Source organism: Parambassis ranga, chromosome 18, assembly GCF_900634625.1.
Source record: "Parambassis ranga chromosome 18, fParRan2.1, whole genome shotgun sequence".
In the NCBI taxonomy this organism is placed as follows: domain Eukaryota; kingdom Metazoa; phylum Chordata; class Actinopteri; family Ambassidae; genus Parambassis; species Parambassis ranga.
In genome coordinates, this window is record NC_041038.1 from 8551686 (window position 1) to 8576538 (window position 24853).

The 24853-nt window shown below is 42.8% G+C and overlaps 4 protein-coding genes and 1 non-coding gene across 6 annotated transcripts; 2 read left to right on the top strand and 3 right to left on the bottom strand.

Moving 5' to 3' along the window:
• The first annotated feature begins 164 nt into the window (after positions 1-164).
• trnag-gcc (transfer RNA glycine (anticodon GCC)) lies at positions 165-235 on the top strand. The gene has a single exon. It is a non-coding gene; the product is annotated as a tRNA-Gly (tRNA).
• Positions 236-1253: 1018 nt separating this feature from the next.
• On the bottom strand, positions 1254-5337 carry mfsd8 (major facilitator superfamily domain containing 8). The gene is made up of 12 exons (XM_028429261.1): positions 4961-5337; positions 4669-4751; positions 4479-4522; positions 4043-4283; positions 3653-3766; positions 3425-3569; positions 3008-3066; positions 2770-2878; positions 2553-2687; positions 2371-2474; positions 2065-2291; positions 1254-1945 (listed from the first exon to the last, which is right to left on the bottom strand). The coding sequence occupies exons 1-12, from the start codon at positions 5014-5016 to the stop codon at positions 1739-1741; spliced, it is 1524 nt and encodes a 507-aa protein (XP_028285062.1). The 5' UTR covers positions 5017-5337; the 3' UTR covers positions 1254-1738.
• Positions 5338-5982: 645 nt separating this feature from the next.
• LOC114451147 (butyrophilin subfamily 2 member A2-like) lies at positions 5983-9625 on the top strand. Its single transcript, XM_028429717.1, has 9 exons — positions 5983-6153; positions 6286-6357; positions 6511-6879; positions 6958-7251; positions 7328-7438; positions 7554-7595; positions 7751-7774; positions 7864-7905; positions 8001-9625. The coding sequence occupies exons 1-9, from the start codon at positions 6150-6152 to the stop codon at positions 8594-8596; spliced, it is 1554 nt and encodes a 517-aa protein (XP_028285518.1). The 5' UTR covers positions 5983-6149; the 3' UTR covers positions 8597-9625.
• Positions 9626-9863: 238 nt separating this feature from the next.
• LOC114451154 (uncharacterized) lies at positions 9864-15341 on the bottom strand. The gene is made up of 8 exons (XM_028429727.1): positions 15215-15341; positions 13812-13921; positions 13573-13657; positions 13275-13470; positions 12111-13180; positions 11214-12007; positions 10862-11062; positions 9864-10784 (listed from the first exon to the last, which is right to left on the bottom strand). Exons 1-8 carry the CDS (start codon positions 15304-15306, stop codon positions 10540-10542), a joined length of 2793 nt encoding a protein of 930 aa, XP_028285528.1. The 5' UTR covers positions 15307-15341; the 3' UTR covers positions 9864-10539.
• Positions 15342-19115: 3774 nt separating this feature from the next.
• LOC114450896 (E3 ubiquitin-protein ligase ZFP91-like) lies at positions 19116-24699 on the bottom strand. Of its 2 annotated transcripts, none has more exons than XM_028429321.1 (11): positions 24061-24699; positions 23828-23859; positions 23653-23757; positions 23497-23533; positions 23332-23418; positions 23119-23235; positions 21832-21876; positions 21658-21736; positions 21433-21547; positions 21234-21333; positions 19116-20708 (listed from the first exon to the last, which is right to left on the bottom strand). In XM_028429321.1, the coding sequence occupies exons 1-11, from the start codon at positions 24384-24386 to the stop codon at positions 19859-19861; spliced, it is 1893 nt and encodes a 630-aa protein (XP_028285122.1). In that variant the 5' UTR covers positions 24387-24699; the 3' UTR covers positions 19116-19858. The 2 variants fall into 2 exon arrangements, with proteins under 2 accessions (XP_028285122.1, XP_028285121.1); XM_028429320.1 differs by having other exon boundaries at positions 23623-23757.
• Between the last annotated feature and the right edge of the window lie 154 nt (positions 24700-24853).

Here is a 24853-nt window from a genome sequence, read left to right on the forward strand (position 1 = left end):
TCTGCTAACTTATAATAAGCTTAGTGACAGTGCAGGTTTCTAAAGATATTTTTTTTTTTTTAGTGATCACAATATAAATCTTTATACATTGCAAACTTAAACACAAATAAAATTAGACAAACAGATATGGCGCTGATGATGATGATGGTGGCAACCATGTGTAAGCATTGGTGGTTCAGTGGTAGAATTCTCGCCTGCCACGCGGGAGGCCCGGGTTCGATTCCCGGCCAATGCAACGTCCTTTTGAGCAGCAGTGGCTCAGTGGTATAGCAGGGTTGTCACTGTTGTGTGTCCTTGGGCAAGGCACTTTACCCGCATAGCCTCCAGTGTACTCACTGGTGTATGGTGCTCTTTGCTGGGCTGCCTTAAGCAATTTCCCCATTGTGGGACTAATGAAGGTTTCTTAATTAAATTAATTTTAATCATCATACCACAGATGAGGCTGAAGGCCCAGGAAGCCATAGACCTGGAAGACATAGACTGTGCCCATCATCCGCGCCCCCAATACCTGATGTTGACAACCACCCCTTCCAATATGAACTGCTCATTTATTAATTATACTTAAAAAAAGATTTTGTGTATTAACCTTTAAATTCTTACCTATCATTTTTTTACTAAACATTTTTATTATAACAAAAGAGTTTAGTGGGATGTGTTGCTTATCAGCAACATACATGGAAGAAGTTGTGCTCTGTGATTGCACTTTCAGTCTTTTTGTGTATTTCAGTTTCTTCCTGAGACACCCGACCTCCTGTCTTCTCCCCAAGATACCAGATCGTTGTCTTTTTAATCATGATGTGTAGACATCTGAAAACTTCCCGCCTGGATGCAAAACCTTCCAGGACACTCCAGGTGTGAATCAACATCTGAGGAAGTCGATGCTGAATACTGTCAGCAGAACAAAAGGGTCTGAGGGGGTGGATTTTCCTCCGGCATATATGTTCGCTTCTTTCCATGCTTGGGGTCTTTCTTCACTCAAACCGCTGGGTCACATGGGTTTGAAGACAAGAACAAAGAGATTAGAGCTGGAGTGTCCTGAATCGTCTGTGTGGGCCTGTTTTTAAAGTAATAAACATTTCATAGGAATAAATCTGGGATTTGTTGGGACTCTTGTAAGAATGTTGTGATAAATAGAAGTAAATTTAATTTTCACTCAAACACAATATATGTTCATAAATCCTAACCTGTTTTATGAAGATATTTATCATGTTGGGCTCTCTAAAATATGTGATGATTAGGCAAAAACAAGCATGTAAGACCACAATAAATCTTTAATATATCATCCAGTTAATTGTTAGCATACACACACACACAGACATCACTTTCTGTATCATTTCAGGCACACAAAAACTTGCAGTTTTCAACAACTACAAGCAGTATGTATAACAAAAACAGTTAAAATATCATTGATATTTTTCCAGTGAGGAAAATAGTTGAATAAGGGAATGTTTGTACCGTCTACATTATGTTTCTCAAGAGACATTTCTTGCACGGCACATTAATTATTGATGTTTACATCGTGCATCCATAAAGTGAATGAAAGCTGCTGCACTTATATAAGTGGCGAAGCAGCCGTCTGGGGTCAGATCCTGAGTAAAAACCATCACTCATCTCTTCACTATAGAGCTTCAAAACCCTGAGTTACAAAGCGCCATCAGTCACTGCATGTTATAAGTAAGTAACAGCAACAAAAGGCTGTCATCATCGCCAGAAATAACTGTCGCCAGCTTTTTTCCCGTTATTCTACAGTCCTTCCGTGACGCACAGAAAAGGAGATGAGCCTGTGGTACGCTGCGCTGAGGAGGACGATAGCTCCTACCACCATACCACAAATGAGGCTGAAGGCCCAGCGAGGACCCAGGAGGCCATAAACCTGGGAGACAAAGACGGGGCCCAGAGTCCGCGCCCCGCTACCTGACGCTGTCAACCAGCCCATGTACACCCCCTAAACAAATCAATGCAAGGTGATTATTAAGGTTAAACTGATGTGTATGGACACAAACAATCAGCTTTTTGAAGATTATTTTAATCATTTCTGTTCAAAATACGCTCCAATCTTCTTACCTGAGGTTTGGGTCCGAGGATTTTGGAATACAGTGTGTAGGACATCACGTTGCAGGCTGGGTATCCCACCCCGATAAGAATGTCAGATGAAATGTACTGGGCCAGATGTATAACAGGGGTATACTGGCACCACGTCTGCTCATATGGGCAGCCTGTGGGCTCCAAAGAGCTGTTGGAGGTGATCACTGCCTTAGACACCTGACTGATCAGTGAGTTGTTTTTGAGGTCTAAACACAAAAATCCAACTTCAATGCAGACACTGACAACAGGACACTTATCAATCTGTGCAAATTAATCAATCAATACCTGCCCACTGGATTTTAGGGTACTGATTTCCCCACGGAAGAAGAATAAAGAAGCCACAGAATATAACAGCTAAGCCTGCTAACAATACTGGACGATCCCCAACCCTGCAAGGCAACAAACATTCTCCCTGATTAACCAAGTTTGGAGGAGGTGGAAAAATCATTTGTTTTAATTGAAGTTACCTTTGAGAGGCCACTTTCACAACCAGGAATACTAAAATAGATTCAAATCCAATGCCGCATATAATAATGCCATTGTAGAGCACGGCTTCTTTCCTCGTCCAGGCGAACATGTCCATGGTCAAGGGGGTGGCAATTCTGAATGAAAGGCAGGCGGTCAAAACGTAATGAGTGTAAAGAGACAAGAATAAATCAACTAGTCTTTTAGACAAATACATACGTCTCAAAGACAGCAAAGATGAACATGACGACGAAGAACAGGATGTTAGAAGTGAGGACAGCCACCTGGTCGATGGTTTCCTCTGTCTCTTCACTAATGTCCTCTCTATCTACAGGAAAGAGTAGGAATAAATGCCTCAGGGGACAACTGGATACACTTATAATCAATAAGAACAACAAGTGTGATGTGACCATCCAGACTGGTTACAAAAATGTATGATTGTTGGTTCTCCACATACCTTCTGATGTGTAGTTGATAGCCCGAATCTGCCTTCCATGATCATCCACGCGATGCTCTCTAAAGCAAAAATTACAAAGTCATTTCTGCCAGTGAACATTTCAACACAATTTTAGTTTAGCTACTAAAATTGTAACAAAAAGAAGGAATGTTTGACTAGAAAGAGCACAAACCTGAAAGATAACTACTTGATTTCTCACACAAACACTTAAAACCTCATGTTATAGTAATGATCATAAGCATAACTGATAAGTTATATATTTAAAATAATGTGAATCTATCCATTAAACCTATTCACTCTGCACAAGCTGACAAGATGCCTGGCTAAAATCAAATAGCTGTAACTGGTTTAATGGACAGCACAGTCGTACAATCTTGATTTATCTACTTAAATCACAGGGTGCATTTGTACACTCACTTCAGCACCAAGACAACAAGCAGGATGTTGATCAGGCCAAAAGCTGTAGCCAGTAAAGCCGGGGATGTGTACATGTTGAGCTGCAGGTGTATGAAGTTCAATGTGACACCCTGCTCACCAATGAATGACAGACAAGCCTGCAGGGCTGACATATGCACAGATGTGCAAAAGTTAAATCCAGGTCAAAGAGCAAATCTCTTTACTGGCTTTAGTTTGTACAATATTTACCTGGCCCGAGGATAAAACCCAGAGCCTGACAGGCACTCATGTTTGCCATGGCACCGGTCCTTTCCTTCAGAGAGGTAGCTCCGGCAACGTAGGACCTTACCACGGCAACATTACCTGTCAAGGAAATACAAAACCACTATGTGATATGGATTACATCATCAAACACTGGTACATGTTTAAACCACTAACGGTCAAACATAAAAAGAAGTCTTACATAAACCGCTATTTCCTAAAGAAAATCACTGTCCTAACCTATTTTGATTAGTTGGAAAGAGGAAAATGAGACCCCTGTAGTCTGTTTTGTATTTGCCGGCTATAAATGGCCAGCTTCAAACATCCAGATGTTATCCTCTAAAAGAGAAGAACAGTTCCAAACATCTCACAAATCACCTGCTCCGAACCCCACAAAAGCTCTGGACATGAGCATGTGGTACTTGTTGTTGTTCTTGGGCAGGTATGCGTAGGCGTAGTAGATATTCGCCGACAAGTTGATGAAAATAGAGCACACCAGCGGCTCCCTGCGAGGACGGTAATTAGACCACCAGCCAAAAATCGGTGAGGCCACCATCTGTCCGAGGCTGTAGGCTGCTACCACCCAACCCAGAAAGCTGGCATCTGCATCATCATCAATCTATAAAAACAGCAAAGAAAAAGACACATCAATTTTTTTAGGGCACACATCAGATTATGTCTTGAAATAACAATCGTTCAACTATGTGGTTCAAAATGCAAATACAGTACTTCTGCAAAACACCAAATTAAATCTCTAATATGTAAATGTACTTCCTGTTTAATCTGTCAAGATAAAGAAATTACAATTACACACCTTCTGCAAATAGGGCCACAGTGATGTGATGACGATAGTGAAACCTGAGAAGATACATGCAACAGAGATGATTTACATGTTGTGAACATTGTTTCAAATCGAATGCATCCTCTTAAATATAAAAAGTTGCTGAGCATATGAGGTGGAACACATGCATTACTATGTGACTGAGATTTTAATGCTACCTTACCCACACTGCTGAGGAACATGGTGAAGTACATGACTCGGATAGACCTCCACCGACTCCTGTAGTCCTCACCCTGAGACTCATCACTGCTCACAGACACAAAAAGGGCACAAAAGATATAAGAATATTGATATAGGATGCAAAACAGCACAAGCAGACATACCAGCAAACCTCAGTGCTTCAATGCCCAGTAAACGGTGCACAAGGATAGTAAAACCAGCATTTGACAAACAGTGCAGCTGGATGTTTACAAACCTAATGTGTCAAGTCAGTAGGTACTGAACTCTGCACTTACCTGCTTTCATCATCTCTGAGCAACGGGGTGGTATCGTCAGAATCAAGATGAGACATTTTAGCTAAAACTAAGCTAAAATGTGGACTTTTAAGACGAAAAACTAAGTCGCCATGTATCCGAGGGTCAGTGAACTATACAGCTCAGGCTAACTCCAACTCTTCGGAAAGGTTGAGGGAAGCTAGCTAAAACATTAGCTAATGTTAGTTACGTAAAGCAACATTTTACATCACGGTATTTACGTTAGCGTAACTACTACCAGCAACAATGTTGAGCTGAGAAGTTTCCAAACGACTGTGTAGTACAAAAACGACACTACGCCTCAGTAAACCTTACAAAACTGGACTATGATACTGCAGACAGCCCCTGACTTTACTACTAACTAGCACAGTGTTAAAAAAAAAAACAACATCCGGTAAAGTATTTCAAAATAAGGCCCCTCAGAAATAGATGGAACCATTTTTTTGCAGTTTTTCTTCCATGCTTGTCCACTGTTGGCTCCAGAAATGAATTTAAGTACACGCTTTAACATGTAATGTCGACAGTTTTAAGATAATCAATATATTTTTACACAGTGACCAACTGTTCGCACTTAATTTGAAGCCAACATCCGGGCCTTTTGTGGTGTCAGCGTTTGCCTTGACGTAGCGCTCTCACGTGAAACTGACAACAACAAACACGCTTCTGTCATTTCAGCAGGCCGCAAAATACTCATCTGTTAGACTCTAAACTTTAAGCGTATTCATTCCCAATATTATAAACATTTGTGTTAAAATGTTTATGAATAGAATTGTGCTCAAACACCTGAGGAAAAGCACGAGGGGTGTAATACTAAGCAGGTTAAACAAAAACAAAGAAAAACAGATGTATTTTATGTTATTTATATTAAAACAATTATCATTTTATTAAAATGATAAATGATGTAAAAACGGGGCGCACCGTGACACACGATCTAGGAATGGGAATGAAATCCGCCACACACCCCTCCCTCCCCTTTTTTTATGTTTAGAACTGAAAGTGAAAGCATTACACGCATGAAGGACACCATTTTTATACGCGGAGATACATTTTTTTCAACGGAAAAAACGCATATATGACCATAAATCTGTGCATCTGGAATTGTATCACATCGTGATTTCAGCCTTTACGTCGAGTCGTCTGAAGGATTTCTCCACCCCTTGTACAAATCACAATGGGTAGGTCGGGATTTATTGACATAGAAAATAATCAGTGCTGATGTAGAGTAAAGGCATTTATTGTGTTGATAGAGTTGTGATCGGCACGGTGGTGCACTGTTGCATATACATTTTGATTTATTTTATTCTCAGATCGATGGTCAGTGTGGTCAGTGCAGTTGTGTCTCCTCGTGGGTTGTGCGTCATTGTGTGACACTGCTCCTGGTAAGTAACACTAAAGCCTCACATTGTGCATCTATGTATAGTTTATTCACTGTTACTTGACCTAACATTGCAAATGTACATACAAAGTTATAAATGATTTTAAGGAGGTAATAGGAAAAAGTAATCATATAATAATCATTATTTATGTTTCAGTTTTAGACAGCCTTGTGGTGACAGGTGGGAATCCTGACTTGGTTCCTCGGGGCCACACAGCCACATTACCATGCTGGCTCAGCCCATCTCAGAATGCAGAGGATCTGGAGGTACGATGGTATCGTCATGACCGCTTTGAAAACCCAGTAATGCTTTACCGGGCAAGAAAGTTTGAGGAAGCGTCCCAAGAATCGTCCTATGTTGGCCGCGTCTCCTTTGGCCTGAAGGATGCAGCGTCCGGTGGGCTGAAGACGGGCGATGTGAGCCTGAAGCTGGTCAATGTCACGCTTGAGGATGCAGGGGGGTACACTTGTTATGTCAGCAGTCAGCAGGCTTATGACAGTGCTGCAATTCATCTGGTTGTGACAGGTGAGTCATGAAGGAGGTGTACACACACAGAGTCACCGAAGGAAGAAAATAACCTCCTCCTCCTCCTCTTCTCTTCAGTATCAGGAGACCCTCCTCTTCTAACAGCTGTGTGGAAAGAAGACAACAAGGTGAACATCAGCTGTGAGTCTGGAGGCTGGTACCCAAAGCCTGTGCTGCGCTGGTCGCACCAGAACCAAGACCTGTCTGCTGAGAGTCCGGTGTACAGCAGCACGTCCTCTGGTGTTTTTTCAGTCCACAGCTGGCTTCTTGTCGATGGATTCTCTGAGGTGTCCTGCTCTGTCGGCCTCACTGACCGAGAGGTGAGGGAGGCCAGATTACGCCTGAGAAACACTCCCCAACATGCTGAAACAGGTGAAGAGAATTATTGTAATCTTTATCTTTATTTTCTTTATTGAAAAGAAATACAATGATGTCTTTTATTGAAAAGTGTCCTCAGGATCCTCAGTGGGCGGATGGGTGGCCTTTGCAGTCCTTCTCATCGTAGTGTTGGTACTTGCTGCTGTGTACTTCAAAAAGAAAGAGTACTTTGACAAGAGAGGTATCTATCTATCTATCTATCTATCTATCTATCTATCTATCTATCTATCTATCTATCTATCTATCTATCTATCTATCTATCTGTCTATAACCTTAAGCGTTCTTTTCTGTTTCAGTGCTGAAATCTAAACCAGGAAGTGACCAGATTGATAGTGATGGTAAGAACGAGCACAAAGTCTCACTGAACACAAAGTAGTCCGGGAGTGACAGTCCCTCTGTGTCCTACCTGTGTCGTAGCAGTGTTGCAAATTGCACAGTTCTGACAAAAAGTTCAATAAACCAAACACTAAACTTTTGTTGTTGTTTTTTTTAGAACACGAGCAACTTTTGACAAATGGTAAGACGCTGTCACTGTTTATAAAGCAACAATGACGTTATCAACAACAATCTTAACTGATGTATTCTTTACTTACTCCCTGACTGAAGCGGTGGATTCAACAGCTCTATCAACTGCTAACGAACACTACGGTAAAAATGTGTTTTTCTTAGAAATTACTTTGCATTTATCTGCTTGTTTTTCCTCTAATACTTACTTACTTTTGTCATTTCTTTTTTTTCACCAGTCAACGTTAAATTGATGGACACAAACAATCCCCTCCTCACGATCAAAAACAACATAGTAAGAGACGTCTGTGGTAAGGATTTTCCTGATGAACAAAGGGGCACCTGTGTCAGAGGAACATCTGGCTTCTCCTCTGGAAAACACTACTGGGAGGTTTCTTTGGGGACTCAGGGTGTAGCTCCTAAAGAGCACTGGTGGGTCGGAGTTACAAGTATGACTGATATTCCTCATGAGTTAGATGTTGCTCCGATCACATCTAATGGTTTCTGGTTCCTGTCTTCCACGCCCAGTACTTTGCAGTTTAGCACTGATCCAAAGGTCTTACTTTCTGTCAGTCGTAGACCAAGGACGGTTGGTGTGTATTTGGATTATGACAACGGAGAGCTTTTCTTTTATAATGTAAATGATGGAAGTCTGATTGGCTCTTTAGCAGCTACATTCAAAGGTGAAGTCTTTCCACTTTTTAACCCTTGCAACGGTGACAAAGCACCTATGAAGATATTACAGAGAGACCTGAGTCAGCCAGATGTGCAGGCGGATTCTTTAAACTCATCAACACAAGGGGCAACATTAACTACAACAGGACAAGAAAGCTAAACATCTGGAAAGTCATATAAGCTCAGAGCACTGACAAACACATCATTTTAAAAGTGAATATAAGAAGTTTGTTAAATCTTCGGCAGCACTTATTGTATATATACTTTCTCTTTCTTTGGTCACTCCACTATACAAAAAATGACAAGGGACAGACATTGCATTCAAAGTGTAGTTACTCTATCAGTTTCTATATCACCAGGTAGACATCATGTTGTTTATGCATGAATAATAATGTGAATGAACTTATGTTGTTGTGTAGTTATTGAGGTGTCTTTTTTATGTTTTATGTTATGCCCCTTATGTTATGTGCTTCAAGCACTTAGAATACAAGGAATGTTCTCATACTGCAAGTTTGTTTTTTTACTGCAGCCATACAACTTTATATATAGAGCTGTTATTCTAGAATTTCTTTTGAAGATGCTTTTCTGTGTTCTGTGTTGTACATGAAAAACAGTTATGGTCTATGTGGTCATACCTGCTGAGTAATAGCCAGTCGGGTTACTTTATGCAGGTTGATCCAGGAAACACTAAAAGAAGGGGATATTCCGTCCTCCTTGTAAATAGGCAACGGTGGTAGGAATCTGTGAAAGGAGAATAATCACATTTTAAAACAGTAGTGATGACATTTGTAAATGCTTTGTATGACTATGAGCACAAGTTTCTTAAAGGACCAGTGTATATGGATCAGTGACATCTAGTGGTGAGGTTCCAGATTGCAACAAAACAGTTAAATAATAGGATAATGTATATATTAAATTAAGGTAAATAAAAACCTCGTTTTCAAATTCTATGCACTGCTCCTTTAAGTAACCTTGTGAAGCTGTTTATTGCCTAATGCATGTTGTCATCATAACAAACAATACTTAAAAACTGTAAGAAACTATTGTGGTACTGTATTTTGTGCAGCTATTATCATAAGTTACTATGATCAATATATACATCGTCTTTTTTAATATCGGTACTGCTAAATGTATTTACCTCATTTATAACATGTGTGGTTTTTGTGTTGAATAAATGCAATCAATATAGGATGTGTATTTCTCATTTCTTTGTCTTACTCTTTACACAATGTAAAAGTTACAATACACTTTAACAAAACACAGTAAAATGTCATACACTTTAATAAGTACAGATAGTATTTACAGTATGTACACAATGACACAATACTAATTTTGTAATCACTACTGCATACCTTTCATAGATTAGGAAGTATTTACATTGTGAATATGACCAATACTTTGTTTAAAAAAACAAAATGATACGCAATAAATTCAAGTAGGCGTGCCTTGATACATACTAGTCTGACTATGATCATGATAAAGAGGTATGCAAGAAACACTTCACAGGTGCATCATGGTCTGAGACTTTGAAGAATACTTTTTTTTAATATGCTCGTCAGCTGGGCGCCATGAAATTGGGGCACAATGTCAGTCAGTATCAAACACAACTATACAATTTCATACAGTTCAGTAGATGTGTGGCCTCATCTGAGGGGATTTTTAAAAGATCACAACCATTGGTTTCTTCTTCCAAAGCCTTACACATTCACATTTGGTCGTAAGCCTTTAGCGGAGGCACGCTCTAGATCGAGGACAGTTGATGTAGTGTGTCCTAGTGGTCTAAAGTGCACACCACATCACAGACCTTTAGGTTCTCTCCCTCATATGTACTAATCTTTAAAAAACTTTCACTGAGCCTGAACTCACATAAAACTGACAGACACTGGGCATCCGCAACACAGAGTACACATCATCCTTTACTGGAGCCATCTGTCTTTTTAGCTTAGTCACTTTTATTACACTACTCCCTTATGACCGGGAATGCAGCTACACATCAGGTACTGCACCCAGGAAAGAAACCCCACCATGAGTTTTGCTCCTCACTGTGATTGCTGGTGGTTTATACATTATGGAATCTGTCCTCTGCCAGGTCTTTGTTTTGCTCTAGCTGACAGCAGCGGCGCTTTCCCTCCTCCCCTGCTTCTTCAGCAGTTGGATTCGGTTGTGTACGTAGAACTTGATCGCTCTCCAGTCCCGCTGGTTGCTGACCAGCAGGGGGCAGAGTTCGAGGCAGCGCTCACAGTCTGCCTTTGCAGGGACGCGCAGCTCCATGAGGTTTCTCTTAAGGTGAGTTTCCACTGCTACTCGCTCCGCCTCTGACCAGGGACGCTTAAGCACACCACGCTTACCTGAGGACCGAGATGTTGCAGCGTAAGCAGAATTTACTGTATCATAATAATTGTAATACCCGTCAAGCTACAGTTACCTGATTTTGGTGGAATGCATCTCCTCTTATGGGTGTTAGGTGGGCTGACAATGGGGGAAGGAACTGGTGCTCTCTTCTTCCTCGGGGGTCGGCCCGGTCCCTTCTTTTTCACTATCACCTCCGTCTTCTCCTTGACTTCCTCTTTTTCTTCCTCTGCCTCAGAATCTTCTGAGAAGGAATCAGCTGAGTTTCCAGACATTACTGTGCAAGAGACAAAATAAGGCAAACTCATTTTTTATTTCATTCATCAATTCATTCAAGGTAGGCAAGGTGAAATCACACAACTACTACTGGATGACCTAAAAGGCATCAATCTTTCCTGGTTAAAATAAAATAAAGGATTTTTTTTTACCGTCCAACTCAAGGCAGATCTGCTGCAGGCTCATCCCTCTGAACAACACGCCTTCCCTCTCTCCATAAAGAACAACACGACCCACACGACCCATCAGTGCTGGATCTCGTATGATAGAAGAGCAGTTCTGGGTCACATGGTACTCGCGCTCCAAAAAGTCCTCCAGCCGCTTGACTGCTCCACCCTCACCTTCCTCCAGTAGCAGCAGCTGGGTAAGGATGGCTACCTGTCGCCGCACTCGTGTTGCTGTCAACGCTCCAGGGTTCTTAGCCCCGCTGGATCGAGCCAGGTTTCTCAGGAGGTCTGTACCCCGGAGAGGGGTGGCAGGAGAGTGGTACGGCCGTGAGAAGACATAGGGGCTCTCAGGGTCGACACCTACATTGGGGCTGGTTCGCAGGAGCAGGTCCAGGCAGGACTCACAGTGGGGCGGGAGAATGAGGGGCTGGATTCGACCACGCTTGCCTAAGACACCAGCCCGTGGGAGGTGACAGAGGACCTGCCGCTCAAATGGGGACAGGAGGGCTTCAATGCCAGAGGGGGAGCTACTGTTGGAACTATTTTGAGGGGTGATGCGGTTCCGGTAGTCCTGGATAGTGAGCTTGGCCACCTCACATTCCCGGTGGCGATTGTAAAGGATGAGTAAGGAAAGGCTGGAGTGGCAGAGCAGGCGCCAGGCCTCAGCTGAGTGAGGAGAACGGGTTAAAGACTGGAAGGAGGAGTGCTGCTGGCGGCGGAGATAAAGAACCAAACACGAGAGGGAGGAGAGCAGCGGAGACATGTGATGCTGGTGTGTGCTAGAAACAAAAGAACGAAGAGAAAAGACAAAAATGCTTTTAAAATAACCAAAGATTTTACCAATAAATCTATAATTCACATGTGAGGGAAAAACAACCACACCTTGCAATCTCTCCATTCTTCTCCTCAGGTGCATCGTCTTCTCCTTCCCCACTCAGCTCCAGATCTTCATCTGGATCGATGTCCGGCTCTGGTGTAGGAGGAGGAACCAGGTCCTCTTGATTTCTGAAGCTCTCCACCTCCACTTTTTGCTGCTCCTCAAGCTTTTCTTTTTTCATCCTCCGACCCCTTCGAGGAGTAGACACAGGAGGTGGTGATGGACTCTTCACTCGAGGTGCCATTGGGGGTGCAGGAGGTTTTGTAGCGGGCAGTGGTAAGCTGGGCCCCTTTTTGGCAGCTGCAGACTGAGTCGAAGAAGTTGGTGGAAGCGAGAGAGAGAAAGAGACGGTGCCTGTGCTCGAGCGGGTAGCTGGTGAGTCCCTCTCCCTGGTGAAAAGAGAGGGTGGAGTAGGGTTTGAGGCGGAGGGCTGAGGAACAGCGAAGGAGTGAGCAGTAGAGGTTGATGATGATGACGGGTGGGTGTGCGTGGCACTGCCATTTGAGGAGCTGTGCGACTGGAGATGCGCCATCTCCATGGCTGTTCTGACCTCTGGCTGGTTGGCGTGGTGCTTCTCCAGATGGCGTGCCAGAGAGCGATAGTGGCGCCCGCAATACGGGCAGTGCTGCCGCCGAGTCACTGTGGCGACACTTGAGCCGCCAATATTTATGTTGATATTATTGTTTATGTTGGTGGTTGGGGGTGCCAGGCCGCTGACAGGGGGCTGAGATTGAGGTCTAGCTGGGGGTGCGACTGGTGTTGGGCGGGAAAAGGAGGAGCAGGGACGCCCGGGGCCCCTGGAGGAGGTGGGTGCAGTCGTCTTCTTCTTGGCATTGACTGCCGTGGGTAACTTGCGCTTCTTGCGTCGACGAAGCATTCGGCCCCTTATTTCCTCAATTTCCTCTTCCTCGTCATCATCTTCATCATCGTCGTCCTCCTCCTCTTCATCCTCTTCTCGGTCAGAGTCGCTGGGCTCAGAGTGAGTGAGTGGGGAGGATGAGGGTGATAATGACCAGGATGGGGTGAGGTAATCAGACACAGAAAGGGACAGTGGGTGGGGGCCAGCCTCTTCTTCCTGGACATTTCAAAATGAAACAAGTTTGTGTTATCTTTATATCAAATAAGCAGCATCCCTTCAGTTCTCTCCCAGCATCAAGTTAGTAGCTCACCATTGCATTCTCGCCCCAGTCCGTCAGGCTGTAGTCGACTGTGATCTCCTCCCCTTTCGCGATGTCTCGGATTGCTATGACAACCAACCGCACCTGTGTGCCACAGTGGACTTCTCGAATCCGGCAGTTTGGTGGCGGATGAAACAGCACCGGTCCTCGGACACCACTTGCCCCCTCCTCCCCTAACTCAGGCACACTGTAAAGCATTAACGTACATTAGCAACCGGGTCAACTTGCTTAAAAAAAAAAAAAAAAAAAAGACCAGCATTCACACTGGAGTAGTGAGGGTCCACCATACCAGAGCTGAGTGGGATCAGGCAGGTAGTACGGACTTCCAGGTGGAGGGAGCCGGTCTTCTGCACCCTCTGGGTACTGGCCATCGCCTGGGAGAGAGAGAAGGAGGTATTCAAACTTTATAACCAGCAGTCTTGCATCTGAAAGTTGCAACATACTGCACATGTTTTCCATGAGCACCAGAGCAAACAAACACACCTAAATGAGGTGTTTAAAATGTATTTGTATGTCTACTACATGTACCAGGGCTGTAGCTGTGCTCCGACATGCTCTCCTCCTCCTCATCTTCTGTTACATACGCTCGGTCGCACACCTTCACGGGTGTCCCCTTCCGTTTTCTCCCACACACGCGGCTGTAAAGACAAAATGAGCATAATAATACACTGGTACAAAGCTGTGTTTATGTTTCTTTTGGATGGAGGACAGCTGAAATGAGCTGAATAAGCATTACGTGTGACACAGAATATTTTTGTCACTTAGACAACTCATGTAGAACAAGGGTACTTCACATGGTGGTGCAGTAGTTGTTCTTCCCATTTCTCTTTTGATTTCTCATGCAATCAATACAATGCAAAGATTTTATATGCTTTAATACATAACACATACCTTCTCATAACTGTTTGGTATGTCCCAATAGGCCTAATCATTTTCATCTGTTCTCTCATCATTTCTTGTGCTCTAGTGCATTTAAAATGCCTTAGAGACCCGCTGCACAACGTTACTGACATTTCCTACCCATCTAGTTTCTTTACCTGCCAGACCAGATGTAAACCAGTCCCATATCTGACAGTAGCATGACTGGACCAAAAGCTATCTAACACACTGTAACCCACTGATCTTATCTGCACGCAGCTAGCTGTGACCATGGAAGCTGTGATTGCAGCTTAATGACAAAGATGTCTAATCACACATATTGGAACTGGCCCCACCCCTTTATTCATTCACGTCAGACATGTGTAAGCACAGTTACAAAGGACTGATTAGCGCAACAGTACTTCCTGAATTCATTGATCCTGGTGACAGTCAACTGATGCATTTTGATCGTGGTCAGCAACTTTTGTTTGCTCAACAACAAACCAGCCACGAGACATGATGTGCTCCAAGCAAAGCAGTAAAGAGGCGCAGAGGGCCGAATTACACTTTATTAGATAACATGTTCTACAGTTGTACGACAGTGTGCAGGGATTATCGACGAGAGCGATAACCAGCTGATCGTGCTACAGAGCTGATCATTCCTGCTGGGTGCATGCTAGCATGCTAAACCACAGCTAGCATGTTAGCTTCCAGCAGCTAACGCTGATACTTCTGTCCCGTCAAAACATCAAAAATTAAAAGACCGGCGGTTAAAAGCAAAGCGATTCGGTAGGAGAAGCATCAGCCATCAGCGGTACACAGCAGCTGCAGACCGCAACCAAACAAAAACCACAATTTATTCCCATGTTCTCTTTTCTTTTTTTTTTTTTTTTTACAATATAAGGCTGAAATCATGCACGCGAATAAAGGCTCCCCAACTACACTGACGTGCACGCTCACAGCGCGTGCGCCTGGTGCTCTCGCATTTTTTTTTTTTTTGGGCTCACAAATCCCTCTCTGATGAAAAGAACCGCTCACGGCGACAAACCGAGAAGCTCCCGGCGCTCACTCACCCCCGCGGCGGCGGCGGTTTGCTCCCATCCCCGTCGCTGTCGAGGGTCGGTGGCTCCCGGTAGTCAAAAGGCGAGCGTACATTCTCCGCCATTAGGACTGCCTTCCCTACCTCTCGCGCTCCGGTAGATTGCACAACGCGCATGTGCACAACATCCTTTGGGGTTCTATTGGTAAAATGGGGTTCAGCCACCTCTGCCAGACACAGACCTCTTAGCATGGATGTGTTACAGGAAGTTTCATTCATCAGCGAAAATACGCTTAAATCAGTGCTTTTAAATCACCGTCAGATCACATCATATTTTATCGTGATCGATCTTTGTAGCATTTAAAACGTAAATATACTCCGATTTAGAATAATTACCCAAACACAAGCAATACATTTTACATTTTCCTCATTGAAATCTGACAAGAAGCTACATAGAAAAGAGCAGGAATATATTATTTTTACACAAAAAACATGGGATTATGCATTAAAAATACACATCCAGTTCTTCGTCACAGAAATAAAAGGAAGCATTGCATGTGGAAATTCACTATATTCACTAAGTGACTGTTAAATTTCAATGCACTACAGCGAAGGTGCTGTGGTGTGGAGTGTTTGATCCTTTTGGCTACAGACAGTTCTGTAAAATATCAGTCTAATGCAGTGATTCCAATATTTTATTATTATTTTTTTAACATTAATAACAATGTGAGAACCGTGGTATTAATAGTTAAAATGTTTGAACAGTGTAGCAGCACATTCAAGTATAACGTCAGGAGAGAACTTGGTGAGTGGAGCAGCAAAACATGACACAAGATTATCACAGATTGAGCGTTCGATCTACACACATAACAATATGAAATTAGACTAGGAATTATATCGGTTAGATATGTTAACATTGTGGTACATGAAAAGCTATTAACAATGTAAATTGCTACACATTCAGCTGCATATCCATCACAGTTTATCAGTCATTTATTTATTTTTTGGCTTGCTTAGTTAGTAGATCTTGGAGTGTTCTGAACATTAGTCATCAAAAATCCACTTAAATAAAAATAAGTTACACATAGCATACAAAAAAAAAACTACTGTGCTGCTGCACAGAGCAAACCGACCTTCAAACAAGCCTGCACTCACGTTATTTGTCAAAGCAAACTGCATCTTAGGTAAACTACAGGTCATTTTAGCACTTGCTGTGGAAATACCAATGTCTAGGAAAAAGCTGTCTACTTTGTTAAAGGAGCTTAGATGTGATTTTAGTTAAGCAGTAACCTCAGGTGTTCACACAGTACGTAACGTATTCCACATCACTTTATACTTTTAATTTGAAACAGGCGTGGGGGGGGGGGGGGGCTGTTAGTGCTGAATAAGTCCATTCATAGTTGTTTTTGGATTGAAACAAAGGAATTTAGACCTCTTCTGTTTCTCCTTTCTCTGTGTGTAAGACGTGCAGGGTCTGCACAGCGTGATCGGCCCAGTGGATTAACTCCAGCAGCACTCGATAGGTCCACATTTTCAGCCCAAAAACTCCCCCGGCGCCATCAACCTCCTACACAGAGTAGAAATAAGTTATACACACACACAGACACACACACACACAAAAACATGCAAAACCTCTTTTTAGAAACAATCTCTGTTTTTTCCTTTCCCTCTGCTAGCATAGGAGGAGGTTCATTTTTTTCCTGGAGGTCACAAACACAGAGAATCTTGATTGGAGGTGGAGGGAATTTATGGCTGAGTTGGCACCGGGATGCTGAATTTACAGAGACGCACACAGGAAAAACTAATTAAATTCCCCCCAGTGTACTGTGTCCACCTGGGTGTCGTGTTTACATCGCTGCCAAAGGTGGCTGGAACTAAAAACTTAGTTTTAGATGGTGTAAAGTTTGCTTGTTTAAACACATATTTGGAGTCATGTCCTTGTCCACTAGATGAATTTTCACCCTTTTAAGCTCAGTATTAGTCTCCATCACCTTCTCAAGGGAACGCTCCATCTCTCTTACATTTCGTTAACATAATTTGTGTAGCTTTAAACTCAATAAACAGGATTGTATTGGATATCTGAGAGATTAGTTTAAGGATTTTTGGTCCCAGCAGTCATGTACACATCAATGCAATGCAGGGTTTAGCCACCGCAATAAAAGCGTTTATGGTAAATATAGGGCTTTCATGTCTCATTTCTGTGTCTTGTGAAATGTGGTTAAATAAATGTAATAAAAAACATGGTGCCAAACAAACACATTACCTCATTACACTGGTGGTCTGGGGTAACGTCCAGGGTTTCGTCTTCCACCAGATCTTTGGTGCTGTTGAGCAGGTGCTCCAGACGGGCTCGGACGTTCTTCTTCATGGTTTCATATTCGCCCTCCAGCTCGCCCCACTCCTCCTCTTCCTTCAGGATGACACAGTGGATCAGCCCCAGGCACTGCCGCAGAGCCGAGTGCAGCAGCTGCACCTGCTCCTCGGTGCTGGGCTGCTCCGAGTCCTGGGACAGGGACACGATGCGTGTGCCGTCTGGGGTGTGGTCCAACAGGAAGGTCTCCTTCTCTTTCTGAAAAGCAAAAAACGAATTATTTGTAACACTTGATGCTAAATTTGCCACTTGTCATTAGACTTTAAAGAGGAACAATTATTATTTAAAGAACATATGGCAACTATGGTGATCACACTGATCAATTAAAAAGCTTTTAAAGGGATGATGAGGCAGTGCAGCATGACTGCAGGGGGGAAAAAATCCAATACACTCTATCCATTAGGGACCCCAGGGGAATGTTGGGGAGGTGGGGGGTGTCTTTTAGTCTGATTACACTCCTGCACCTCAGCATCTCTTTATAGAAGTGCCCACTAGTGAATCTAAATAGCAAAGCTATGATTCAAATGCGACAGGTAGCTAGCTGCCCCCGTTACAAAAACATGCTGACTTTACAGCCACAAATAACGGGGACAGGAGTGTGTCACACCGCCTGACACGGTAACGAGTGTGTAAATTCATAACTCACGTATAGTTGAAGCAGACGAGTACACTCGTAGCGTAGTAGCCGGGCGAGAGCCACCGCTCTCCCCGTGCCTGACCGGTCAGGCACCGGCGTGTCCAGCCCGGTTATCTTCTGCTGCTGCTGCTGCTCCTCCTGCTCTGCCATTTGCACTCAGCCTTGTTTATATAGGTGGGCTAGCAGCGAGCGGGACGTAGTCCGAGCACAGAAACAGTCCCCCCTCCTCCCCTCCCAACTTTACTAAAATGTTTTGGCAACGAAACGACGTTTTTATTTACGCGCAGAATCTTTTTTTTGTGTGTGTGGATACTTTCGCGGACCGGAGATCCTGAGAGCGAGCGTCAGTGGAGCGTGTTTGTTGTGTCGGTGTTCATGTTGGCGTGCAGGCAACAAGAGGGGATTTAATTGGTTCCGCCAGCCACAGGGGCGTTTAAAAGGGGGGGACGTCACCACAAGCGGCCCACCCCTCCTACCACTGATAATAAAACGCTTTTTAACTGGAGTAACTTTCACTCATGGAAACCACATAGGGCTCATCATATTAAAATGCTCCAGAAATAGCTCTGAATCTTAATAAAAGTAAACAGTTTTCAATTATAGTTGGAACAGCAATTTAAAACACACAGGATTCACTGATGAATAGTGTTATTTTTCTTTTATTTATTTCTGTTCACATAATAATGTAATGTCACCTCAATGTGAGGTTACATGGAAAAATTACAAAAATAATTTTGATTTTAGACTTTTAATAAATCATACATTTAATCAAATAAATACATCAATTAATAAATTAAATACCAGTATTCATACATTCAGATACCATGCTGCCATTCTGACAGGAAAAAACACCATTATGTTATAAAAGCTATACTGTCTATTTTAAGTCTGTATGAAATAATTTATATCATTATTGTGTACCTTCTTTACGACATTCTCATTGCCTTCCCTAACAGTTGATGATGCCTATATTAAACTACATAGGACACGTTAATAATGATAGACAAGACTTCTGAGTAGATTTAATTTTTATTATAGTAATTCTGAACACATATTTCTAATAATTAAATTAAGACTGGGTGCTCAGTAGTTGTAGCGACAGTAAGTGTACAGAGCAGGGATCTGTAATAACACATTAATCAGCTGGTAGTTTGGATGGGATGTGTGACAAGCTGTAGCCTGTCATGTTACTGTAGGTGTGAAAAATAACATTATTAAGGGCTGAATGCAATATAACAGCTTCCTGTTCATAATTAATTCAATCAAAATTAAGTTAATCCCAATTCAGATTTTGTGCTCTACTGAGAGCAAAAATAATAATGCCATCCATTGATTAATTGTAGCTGTTGCTCATAATAAATTCTCTATGTTTAACATAGTCATCCATTTACCTTCAGCACATAATCACAGATTACATATACTATATATGTAATTTATAATATATATGTAGGTGTTAACCTTTCTGTACATTTTCTACATATTATTTTTACTGTCAATGCAAACACATTTATACACAAGGAACCCAAGTTATAAAATATTAAGTGGTAAAAGCAAACTTGTTTGTACTACATTCAAAACAACAGTCCCTGATATAAAGCAGTTCCCTAATATCATCTGTCTCTTTCCAAAAGAAAAGCTTTCTTTCTTATCGTCTCATTGTATTGTAGCCGTCAGTTCATCTTGGGTTCTTCTATTTTGATCTCACCATCTGCATGAACTTCGGCACACTGTAACAGAATCTGTGTCTCTTCCTCCCTCTCCCAAACAATGCCCTCAGTTTCCTTCCTCCTTTCCCTGTTACCCTCCCACATCATTTCCCCCACATCCTGACGGCCATCACCCACCACCACCCTGTCCCACAGCTCACCTTCCCCTGGAATGTGTGCATCCCTGTTGTCCTCCCTCCCCCAGTGTGCCACCTGAGTCTGGGGAGCTATGGAGCCTGTGGAGGCTAGGGTGGTGACGGAGCTCAGGGTCAGGAGGGTGCTCGAGGAGTCTGTGGACGCCATGGGGGGAAGGGTGGAGAGCTGGATGAGCTGAGGGTGGCTGGGGCTGGTGAGGTGCAGCAGGGCAGGGGTTTGCTGCTGTTGTGTCACCTGCACCACATGGTGTGTGGGGAGTTGGAGGAACTGGTTCTGAGGTATGTCCAGTTGGGACTGAGGGGCAAGCGGGAGCACCACCTGCTGCAGCGGAGTGAGTGTGCTACCTACTGCTTCTTGGCTTTCCTGGCTCTCTTGACTCGCCTGGCTCTCCTGGATGACAGAGGTCTGCTCAGGCTGGGTGACCGCAAGGGGGACTGGGATGGGACAGCTTATTAGTGAGCCCCCATTAGCTGCTAACGCTTCAGCTATGAGCACCTCGGGGTGGCTCTTGGCCTTGTGGGCAACAACTGAGTCCTTTTTCTCAAACTTTTTGCCACAGATGGAGCAGGAGAACTGGTAGGAGGCTTCTGCATCATGCTTCTTCATGTGCCAGTTCAAAGACGCCTTCTGACGGCAGGTGAAGCCACAGATCTCACACCTGCCACAAGGGGGAAGCAAAGAATAGGTTACTGTCTTAACACTTACGTAACTCTAATTGATACTTACTGTAAGGCTGAAATGTAGCAGTGTTTATACACTACTTTACAAAGTATGTACTTCTACTTACGTGTACTAGACATATACACTTACAAAAGACCCTCAAATGTGTATTTCCATATAGTAGTACTTAAACAGTTTAATTACATCCATCCAGAACTACTATTAAAAACAGGTGTCCAATTTGGCAACAGTTTTGAAACAGTGTTTTGATAGGGTTGCCATTTAATTTTGTTTTGGAATAATAAATATATTTAGACTGGTATTTGACTAGAATAAGTAGTGCTGTGACAGGAGGAGATTTTTGTTTATGGGGATTTTATCAGAAATCCCCAAACAATTACTCAGACACGTGATCTGTAATAGTTCTTCATTGATTTCCTTTATGCAAGTCAGTCTCACATGACAGTCTGTATTTTTCTGTTGCTCTTCCTCCTTGGCTCAAAAACCTGCCGTGCCTACTCACTGTATTGGCTTTTCTCCGGTGTGGATCATCCTGTGCACAGCCAAGTTATGGGCACTCTTGAAGGCACGGGCACAGTACTCACATATGTAGTCTCTTTGATCTGCAGGACAAATTCGACAGGAGAATGACACACTGTCTAACACCAGGAAGCCATGTTGGCATGGTCCCACTTTACATATACGGTAAAAAAAAACATCACCTGTATGGTGTTTTGCATGACGCAGCAGCTGCTTCTGCAGCCGAAACAAGCGTCCACACGAGGGGTGATCGCACACGTACTTCTTTTTCAGCAAGTGTTGGTATTTTATATGATGCTGAAATGAAGGGATGGGAAAAGAGGAAAGCAGTTTTAACATCACCATTTGAGACAGTGCCTCTAATAGTATTATGGGGTTGTCATGGTTACAGATGAAAGATGGCAGACCTGTAGGTACCGTGGGTGGGCCAAGACTGTATCACAGCCCTCCATTTCACAGCGAACGTACTGCACTGGAGGTTTTTTCCTGTAACAGGAGAAAGAAGGAAAAATCTATGAGAATTATATTTCATAAAAATAACATTAGTCACCAGTTACAAATGACACTGCAAAAATCTGTACCTTCGTTTTGGCTGCCGAAGGCCTTTCTCATCTCGCCTGCCTCGCCTAAAGAAGGAAGGTTTAGAATGATTGATTTTAAATGAATGAAATCAAGTTGCAAGGATTCAGCTACTTTAAACAGTAAAATAACTATGTATTTATTTATTTGATAATTAGATCACTTTAGTCAGACTTAAGGTAATTAGCTGATCAAGCAATTTGTATATGTACACTGCAACTCTGAAATTAAATCCACACATCACCTGGAGCAGCTGTATGAGAAAATGCAGAATATACTTTACCTCCTTAAATTTTAAGCCATATATGATTAAAGGACTATGCTGATGTCAATAGTCTCTCACCAAAACCGAGGTGAGAACACATCTGAGACAGACAATCTCCTTTTTTAGTTAATACATGTGTTAACATCCATGAACATTAGGCCTTCTTCCTTTGCAGGAAGCTGGGGCATGATAATTTACAGTAACAGACCCTAATCAGCCTGTTCAGGCTTTGTGTTCCCATTATGGTGTATAATCCACTGGACTCATGAGATGAGATAAACATAAATCTCTCTGTGGCGTAATAGGCTGACAAACCCTGCACCCGTTTCTATCCACTCTCACTTTACCTTTACTCTTCTTCCTTTGTAGCTCTACTTGTTAGTTCTTGGAACCAAGATGTGAGATGCGACGTTTCACACTATTCGGAAGTGCCTTCCTAATAGTAAGTACATGGTTTTTTTTTACCCTTAAACATCCATGAAAGAGGTTCTGGTGCAAGTGGCACCACCTGTGTGCATATTCCCACTGCTGGATCTTGGAGAGACATACACCGATGAGCTCAGGGATCATATATAGTAAAACTTAGCTGGCCTATAAAGGGCTCATTCACATAAATGACTACCTCATGTTCTTACAGCACAACGAACACACCTTAACGCTGCACGCTGCCCTAAAATGGTCTCCAAGTTCCAGCAGGGGACAAAAACGTGACATACAATGTGTAGATGTTTATGTCACATGTGCTGTTGTTGTGTTTACGCAAGGACTTAACTCTGCACCTACATCAAGTTGCTTTTATTCTGACTTTAGGCAATGAATTGTGACTGTGTGTATGAGCTGTGCTGCTGCTTTAATTTGTTGTTATAGAGGTCAAAGGTTCTGACACACTTGACTTCATGAAAGGGAAATTCTAAATAACCCAGTATCGAACAACACAAAGGGTTTTTGGGTCAGATCTTTTGTTCTATTCAGATAATATTTCAGTATATCAAGTTTTTATTTATTTCTATTTCTATACACTTACTTTCTGGTTGGCACGATGTCATCACCTTCTCCTTGTTCTTCCTTTTTCACATCATTTTCTTCTGCCTCCTCCTTCACGTCCTTTTGTTGTAGCTTGGTACGCCGTCTTGATTTTTCCCTTTGAAATTAAATTAAGATAAATCCAACATATCACACTGCACACTGTGTTCATTTAAAGAAACATTGCTCATTATTGTTGTGCAGTGTGACATACGTTTTTGTGTCAGGTTTACAGATGAGGCCATTTTGGTTGTCTCTTAGTGGAGGGTCCTCATCGAGAGCTACATCTGGATCTTCAATGCTAATAGGGACATAAACAACACACTGGTCATGTTGGGAAAAAAAAAAGATGTAATTTTGACAGTTAAATAACACTCACTTGGCTTTGCTTCCTTTCTCGGGGTCAGTGTCCACCCCTACAAGAACAGCACAAGTAATCTGTTTGAGATGATTGATGCTGATGCAAAATGTTTTTTCTGTGTTATTTTATTTGAACAGGATTTACTGAACAGCATGTAGGTGGTGTTTGTTTTACCACATGATGGAGCCTCTGTCTCTGCTTCAGGCTTGCATGTTGACGCTGGTGTTGTCCTCTTTGGAGACCTCCCTTTGCCCTTTCTAGATCTGGACAGTTTTGGTCCTGATGCAGAGGAAATAGTGTGTCCATACATGCAGCGAGAGAACTTTTCATAGATAAGAATGCCTCTTACCTTTACTTGCTGCATGTTTCTTTATTGCAGTTCTGTGTGAGAGAGTGTTCGGTGTAAGTCACAGTCATTATGCAATCATATATGCTCTGTTTCTGATCTCAATATCTGGTAAACCTATAGCTTTAAGAAACCACAACCTCAAAGCTCAATGCAGCCTCACACTTGAATAGTTTCTCTTATTGCAACAGTGCTTCACAGCAGAATAGCTCGCATGCCTTTGTGCATGCACTTACTGCGTGACAGGTGTATTTCTGGCGCGTGATCCAGCATCTCTCCCACGTCCACGGGGCAGACTTGCACGTTCAATCTTGCTGATGGCATTCGTAGACTCAGTAGTCCTGTCACCTCCGGCTCCCCTGGCTCGCAACAAACGCGCAGAAAACCCCGTATAAGGAGGAACATCACCGGGGGTCGCGGCAGTTTTTATCCGCCTTTCACTTCTTCTTCTCCCGTTGGGGGCTTCAGTCGAGTCCGGGGATGGCTTTGCGGCCGGTGCTGAGTCTATAGATGTGTCAATGACGGGACGACTAACTAAAACCGCGTCTTCCCCACAGTCCATGCTGCTCGTAGTGTTATGACCCCAACAGACTTTTGTTATTAGCAAGAGGCTAGTTAGTTATGAACACAGAGGATTTAGGACCAACGTAGAAGGCCTTAGCAGGACTAAGCTCGGCTAGCATGATACTGCTCGGTCATAATAGCCGCGTTTAATTATTTATTTTTTATTTCTAAATACTTAAATTGCATAATGGGTATAATTATACAAACGTTCAGAGTTATTTACTTCTTAAAGCTGTAGCATACCTCATATTTCTTTGACGGAGAGGAAACTTGAATAGGATACGTCTCCTTTAAGAGTGGTATCAATGGCGTGCATGTTAAGTTTGGCATCACAGGCTTCCATAGCAAGTGGCAAAACGGGTTTTATGGGAAATGTAGTTATGTGTAAGCCACCCGAAAGTGCACAACTCCATTAAAACGTTGAAGTTTTCCGATAATTTTTCCTTATAGATAAGTAATACTATT